The 8,028-nt window shown below is 32.0% G+C and overlaps 1 protein-coding gene across 1 annotated transcript in view; it reads right to left on the bottom strand.

Annotated features, from left to right (window-relative positions):
• The window catches only part of LOC106466941 (bromodomain adjacent to zinc finger domain protein 1A-like), a 61,172-nt gene that overhangs the window by 23,901 nt on the left and 29,243 nt on the right, over nt 1-8,028 (bottom strand). Inside the window, exon 15 of the mRNA XM_013927259.2 lies at nt 4,766-5,768. Coding sequence (XP_013782713.2) covers nt 4,766-5,768 — 1,003 coding nt within the window. The remainder of the gene's footprint in view (nt 1-4,765; nt 5,769-8,028) is intronic.

Genomic DNA, 8,028 nt, shown 5'->3' with positions numbered 1-8,028 from the left:
CAGCTGCTGATCTTGATTCTTTGAAAGAGAAATGGATAGAATCACGGGAAAAGCCCTGTCAAGAAAGCACTTAAAAGTAGGGCAATAATCAATGTGAAACGAAAGATATAGTTGTAAACGAATGCCAAGTGAAAATGCAGCTGATGCTGGATTGACTGCTGAACAGGAAATTTATTGCATCATGAAGTATGTTATTGATCGCTTGATTACTGAAATAACAGGAAGATTTTCTCGCTTACTAGCTTTAGATTCACAGTTTGGATTTCTACTAGATGTGCAAAATATTGTTTCTGGAGATTTCCGAGGACGAAAAATTGCAAGAAAAATGTTCTGACTTAGCAAAGAGCTATCCAGGTGATATTGATGGACCAGAATTGTACAGAGAAATTAAAGACTGTAGAATGTTGATAAGTAAAAGAACACAGACCGATTTTCCTGAAAAAATGGTTGTAACCGATTTGCTAACATTTATAATTTCATATGATGAAGATGTTTTCCCAAATTTAAGAATTGCATTGCAGATTTTGTTAACAATTGGGGTTTCTATTTCTAGTTGTGAAAGGTCCTTCAGTAAGCTGAAATTAATTCTTACACACTTGAGAACCTCAATAACTCAAGAACAACTTAGAAACTTGGCAATATTAAATATTGAAAAAGACATACTTAATACCTTAAATTATGATAGTTTAATTGATGCATTTGCAGCAGCAAAAGCACAAAAGGTTCATATAATGTAACCATGAATACCAGAATGCTACCTGTACAAGATCTAGTTAAGTGTATGTACAATTTCGTAAACTAATAAAATTTGTTATTTGTAAACTTAAGTAGTATTTTATCAATCTGTTTTATAACCACAAATGACTGGCTTCTCATATAAAACTAGGGATATAACAGAAATTTATTCTGCATGCTTGAAAGATTACTCAAGCTATGTGACTTTGAACAATACTGGATGACAAATATCAAAATGGTTTACAAATTATGTAAGTACACCTAGTAGGCTATACTTCATTAGTTCCATGTTTACAGTTGTGACATCGTGAGATGTTATATTGTGACTTTATTTTAGGCCTGTGTAAGGCAATAATTAATTCTTTATGTAATTGTCATTTAGTGGATAATGAGTCACAAAACAAATAATCAAAATATTTCAGAGGTGGGGGTGCCAAAAGTGTCTTTGCCCCCGGGTGCTGAGAACCCTTGCTACGCCACTGGGCTATGCTAATGCAACACATTCTTCCTGTGGATACTGACATTTCCCATTTTGCATTTAACTTTTTTTGGATTAAATGCCCTACTCCACTATTCTCTGTGGGTAATATGAATATAGAAACAAGTTCACAGTTTTATTTAAATATAAACTGTAGTTTTGTATGGGCAGGCTAAAAACAAACTGTGTATAATAATGTACAATTAGACGACCAGCTTAATAATTGATTGTGCACATGGTCGTAGTCCAATGGAAAGACCCCGTATTAAAGAAAGAATGCTGACTATAATTCCGAATTTAATATTATGCATCTATATGAAATGTAGCAAGCTTTTAGTAAACTATACATTTGCTTTTTTGTGTACAATAGAATTGAATTGTCTTACAAATATCTGTATTTAGATATTTATGTGAATTAATAACATCTAATTCAGACACTGACATGTCATATTGCAAGATATGTTCAGGTGAAGAACAAAAACTTTTGTCCATCATAAAAGTTTGTATACTGCATTTTCATAACCTCTAATACCTTGAAATGCATATGTAAGTTGTTTTTTTTCTAATCCCTGTACATCCTATCTGGTATTTACTCTCCTTTACCACAAACTGTTGCTAAATTAGCAATTCAGAGTAAACTGTATGGTTGACAACTCTGACATCAAATAGATAACACCATTTAAATGGCACTATGTAATAGGTTGTGCATGTGCACTTTGACTCCAATTGTACACAAGAATATTCCTCATCTGCCTCCTTTTCTATTATTGTTTGAAAATAACCACATTTAAAAGATTACTTCAATTTTTATAATCACATTATCTTGTGTACTTAGACACAAGCTTCATCATAATGACAAACACTGTCATAAAATGATTTTCTTCCAAATGATATATAAAACAGCTTATCCATTATCAGCTTAAGAGCAAATTAGATGACCTATAATAACTAACACATTAAACCTCTAATATAGCATCAATGTTATGTTTAAAATTTAATTAAAGACCCTTATCATCAATGTATTTCAATAAACTTGACATCAAAATGTATTTATAATTCAAAATTTAGTACAAGTTTTAACTTCTTAACTTCAAAAGAAAATATTCAAATAAATTCTTATTCTTCACCTTCCTCTCTGTATCATTTTACATTTCTTCACTCTGAATTGCTGATTTTAAGATTTTCTTTCTACCCCTTTATGATCTTGAGTTTGACACAAATTACACACAATATGGATATTTCTAAGTTACAACATAAATTTTATCAAGAAAGTCAAACCCACATGCCACACCTCTATCACATTCTGTTTTCCAAAAAATATCAATAATTCTCTCGGACATTTGCTATTAAATTACTTATAACCAATAGGTTTCATTGTTGCTGTTGCAGAGATCACCAGAAAACATTATTTAAATCAGCTTATATGTTAGTAAGAAAGGCAGTTCAATTATAATTTGTATTTTTTTATTGCATATTTGAAACAAATAAGAACTATTCTATGTACTATTACCAGTACAAGAAAAAAAAGTAGGATTAAGTTTCTTCGGGGACCCAAAAGCAAAAAAACAGGAGTCCAGAAGTAAGTATCAATTTTTTTTAAATGTATATTTGTTATTTATTGTTATAAACATTACCAAGTTGTAAAATTAGAAACTTATTAGGTTAAATAAAAACCTTAAACAAAATAAAATTAGATAAAGCAAATACTCATGCATAAATTGTGCATGTGATTGTGTAATTCGATGAACATGTTAGTAATTTGATTGTTTTTTTTACACAAAATTGTCCCATTGTGATAGCCTTCTCCATACCCTGAAGGGTCTAAAGTACAGCTATAAAGCAATAAAATAAATTAGTAGCAATTTTTTGCCTACAACTGTTGAAGAAAATAGAGGGAAGAGTGGATACCAGCAGAATGGAGAGAGAGCCTACTGATACCCATCTACAAGCAGAAAGGAGATGCTCTTGAGTGTGAAAAATGAAACTGATGAACATCTGCTGAAAGTGAAAGAAAAGGTACTGGAAAATAGAATAAGGAAGTCAAAGATATTGACAAAATAAAGTTCAGGTTTTGGCCTCGGAGAGGAACAATAGTCTTGATTCTGCAATAGAAGTATCTTTAAGGAAACGAGAATTTATACCATGCATTTGTAAATTTGGAGAAAACATATGACAAAGTGTTACAAGAATTAGTTTACTGGTGCTTTTGAAAGAGAGAAGTGACCAAAAGGCTGATCCAACTAGTGAGAGCCATTATGATGGAGCAACAACAATCACAAAGAAGGAATATGGAGAAGCAGACAAGGGTAAACCATTAACTTTCTGCTGTTCTTCACTATTATCAATGTATTGAGTAAGGGATCACTGTGGGAGCTATTATTTGCAGACAATGTTGTCCTGACAGCTGAAAATGAAAACAAGTTACAAATGCAAGTTAAGATATGGCATAAGAATTTAGAAAGAAAATGCTTGAAAGAGAATGCCAGAAAAACAAAAGTCAGGGTGAGCAGGAGTAGAAAGAAGAAGGTCAAGATACAGATGTAAAGGGGAAGCCAATGGAACAGGTAGAAGACTAGATATTTGGGAAGTACAATCCAAAATCAAAGAGGAAATGAGAAAGCTGTGAGAGACAGAATACAGGAAAGTTGGAAGGAAGTATTCATAGTCATCTGTTGCAAAAGGGCACTAAAAGCCAAAGTGTATAAAACTGTTGTTAGACTGGTGTTCCTCTATGGAGCCAAGACCTGGACCTTGAAGAAGAAAGAAGGCTTGTTGATAAGAAGAGAAACAAGAATGCTGAAACAGCTGTTGAGAGTGTTCATGAAAGAGAATAGAATGAATAAGGAAATGGTAGGAGTTTGTGAAATTGACAAAAAAGTTTGAAAAGCAAGACTCGGGCAGCTTGGTCACATGAGAAGTAATAAAGAAAGCATTAGATCTACCAGTAGTCAGCAAGAAAAGACCAGTACAGCATTGGATGGGATTAAAGAAGACATGAACAAGAAAGGAATTGCAGAAGACCTGGCAATGAACAGAGATGATTGGAGGAGGGCAACATGTGGGAAGCAACCCTTGCTAAAGGGAAAAGCTAAAGATTTTTTTGCATTCAAAAGGTTTGTAATGTTTACTTAAAGTCTGTCAAATGTTTTGAATATACAGTTACTGAATTAAACGTTATAAAATGTATACTTTGATAGTTACAAGGTTGGTCAAAATGTCCAAGCCTTTATGTGGAGAGTTTATTACAGTTTGAAACCAGATTAGATGATCTATAGCAGCTAACACATTAACTACAGTTTAAGAGCAACTACATAGCCTATTCTAACAAACAGCATAAGAACAGATTAGATGACGTATATTAATTCAATGACATAAGTACTTTACAAGCAGGTTTTGGGACTACTGCTCATTGTGCTAGCCAACAGATACAGTAATTACTATTATTGCAAGAATGATGTTCCATAATGCAATTTCTAAGGATTTATTAATACAACCTTATTACATCGAAGTAATTGAACTAAATTTTATTTTCTACATAATGCTTTTTCTTACCTTAATACTGCCCATACTTCCAGCAAATAGTTTTTCTTCCATCTCTAGAAGCATATCTCGCAAAGTGAGTTCTAAGGCATCTTCTGGCAACATATCTGCATAAGGTGATGGTTTATTACTCTGCAGTCTTGAAGACTTTCGAACTTCTGGTTGAGTTGGAGGTAAAATGTCTTTGTTAAGTTTGTGACTTGGACATTTACTAATATATTCAGCTAACTTCACTTTGTCAGTCTTTAATGATTCTCGTAAAGCCCCTTCCCTAAAACCACGAGGATTCAGACTGGTAATTAACATATCCAGGTCTTCAGGTTTTGTGTAAAATGACCACATAGTTCGAGGTAAATTTAAATTATGTATTGAACAAGTATCAGGACAGGCAGTACACATACCAAACACTGAACCTGAGACAATATTTAATGATTCAGATAACACATTATTTGCACCTTTCCGCAGACTTACTTTTTTTGCTTCTGTGTCAGAAGTTCTCACTTCACAGTTTGCGAGCTGTTTTTTTGGACTTCCTACCCTTAAATTAGAATCCCCTAATAATTTATTTGTCTTTACTAAACCATCAGTTGATTGAATTTTAAGTGTTTCTGAAGCTTCGTTTTCTTTATCACTGCTTGTGCTCTTCTCATCATTTTTTCTTTGAAGAAAGTTTTTCATAAAAGAAAGAGACAGTTCCTCTTCAGAGATTAGAGGATTATACTGGGTTGGTTGAGCTTGGCAGATCCCAAGATGCATGTCATTATCTTCCACAAACAGTCCTGGAATGGTACTGAAACACCAAAACCTTCTATATGCACGATCTCGACCTAAGTGAATCAAATTACTAGTTCCTTGTAATTGATGAATAAACGACATCAGCTCCTTTTCTTTTCTTTGAAATTCTTCTCGTCGACGTGCCTCTTCTTTAGCTGTTTTCTTCTCTTGTTCCTCCAGCTCCTCTGGGGTCATACTAGGTTCAGTTTCTTGTTTTTTATTACCTTCTTCTCCTTCTTCCCTACACAATCAGAAAGTTCTGTTAATATTTTCTGAGTACAGAAAATCATAATAAAAAAGAATACTGATTTTCTTTGATTACAGATCAATCACATGTAAAGTGTTTGTTTCTGATATTTGGGGAAAGCTACATAAGGGCTATCAGCACTAGCTTTTGAACTGATGAGACTAGAGGGAAGGCAGCTAGTGAACAGCCAATTCTTGGGCTTCAACCTTCATGTTCAGCAGAACTGACAAACTCCTTTACTGCACTAAATTTACCTAAAAGAATGAAGTTTTAAAAGACCCATGAAAAAAAATTGAAAATGGAACCAAATTTTACTATCATTAGATCATTTTGCCATGGATCCATTTCTAGCTTCTTAAGCTAACAAGCTGATATGGTACATTACATAACCCTCAAACATTTCAGATCACATACTGTGCACATTTAATGGGTGTTTGAAACTAATATGTGTGTGTGTGTGTGTGTGTGTGTGTGTGTGTGTGTGTGTGTGTGTGTGTGTGTGTGTGTGTATATATATATATATATATTTATTTATTTAATAGTACCTCATGCACCACAGCTTGATTCTAAAACTTGAATTTATACAGAAAACACAACATTCCATTAACTACAGCTGAGTTACAGAGGCCATACCTTAGAATACAATTTGGTATTTGCTAATCAATTACATTTGATTCATTAATTAGTATAGCATGCCCCTTACAACCCACCCAAGTAAAACAAAACTGGACATGTGTTACTGTATGAGCTTTTTTAAATATTAGTTTTCATATTTTATATCACACCAATCTATTTGTTTTTAAAGCAATTTTCAAATTACCCTTGATTTCATATGATACCTCTTCTGAAGGATGCCTTTTGCACATTTGCAAAAAAACATTTTTTGATCAAAAAAATACTTTTCCACAACTTTCATGAACATTTTTCTCATTAGTGGATAAATTGCTAATGTTGACTAAATACCATCATGTGATTGCCTTGTTTTTTTTTCAGATATGTATTAGTCTCGCACAGATTTTCTGTAAATCAAATAAATCTATAATTAAATAACAAATGAGGAAGTGGGTAACATATTCTCAAGAGATGACAGGTTCTTAGTAAAAATAGTTATTCTTTGAGATGAGCAAGAAATTCTAAAAAGAATTAACTTTTGGTTTTTTTGTTTACAGGTAAATCTCTGGAACTGTACAGAAGAAGATATTAACTTTTTTCTTCATGAATTACACTAATCAAGTGTAAGAATGTCACAAAATATTGATTTTAAAATATTTGAGTTAAAACTGTTTAAATACTTAGAATTAACATAAAATTACCTTAAAAATTTGAGAAAAAAATATGTGAGAACCTGAGTAAATCCTGTCTTCAGGTACACTACCTTAGAGTAAGTTGCTTTGTTCATTTTAAACTGTTGTACATGAAAGTGTATCATACATGCAAGTTAGAACAAAACCTGTAACAACCTGAAAATAATATGATTAATACATTCTGAAAGTTTCTCCCTACAAATTTTGACAAGACTACTGTATAAAACTGCTGAAGTTTTTGTTGATGACACTCTAAAACAACCATTTTTATATATATATATATATATCTAATAAATGTTATCACTCTAAAAACATCAACAATAAAATATTGAAAGAGACAACTAGAACTAGTTTCAGCTATAGGCCTACATCATGTGCAAGCTAGCTGAACACTTCTTTCATTGTTGGAAACAAAATTTTTTCCTAAACACGTGCAAAAAGTATATATATATATATATTATTCTTGACAAACAATACTGATGTTCTTAAAAAATAAAATATAAAAATGTAAAAATTTTTGATGTTTTTGTTTAACTTAAAACTAAACACTACTAGTAATTTTATTAACTTTCAGCAAGGGCTCAGTCCCTGGGGCCAACATCTTAACCATTTCATGCTTGTTATAGTTTTCATGCTTTAACTTTTAAATTAGTAAGCGTATGTTAACGAAAGTTGGCAAATTATCAGTAAACATTACAATGCTATCATATCCAAAATATCAATATTTTTTATTAAGTCTTAAAGTTTGTAAAGCAATGTTTTTCTCATGCTTTTTTTTTTATTTTGCATGTTGCCTATCTAACATGTAAAGTAATTTTCATTTTAAAGCTAAAAATACTTTTATGCATCAGAACATTTTCAAATTTCACAAGCGAAATCTTTATAATATCCAGATAGTTATCAAATGTTTCTTAAGAAAAAACTTTATATTTTATCTGTTATTTTAAGTA

The sequence above is a fragment of the Limulus polyphemus genome, unplaced genomic scaffold, assembly GCF_000517525.1.
Source record: "Limulus polyphemus unplaced genomic scaffold, Limulus_polyphemus-2.1.2 Scaffold2432, whole genome shotgun sequence".
NCBI classification, from domain to species: Eukaryota; Metazoa; Arthropoda; class Merostomata; order Xiphosura; family Limulidae; genus Limulus; species Limulus polyphemus.
This window is presented reverse-complemented; position numbering and strand designations above follow the sequence as displayed.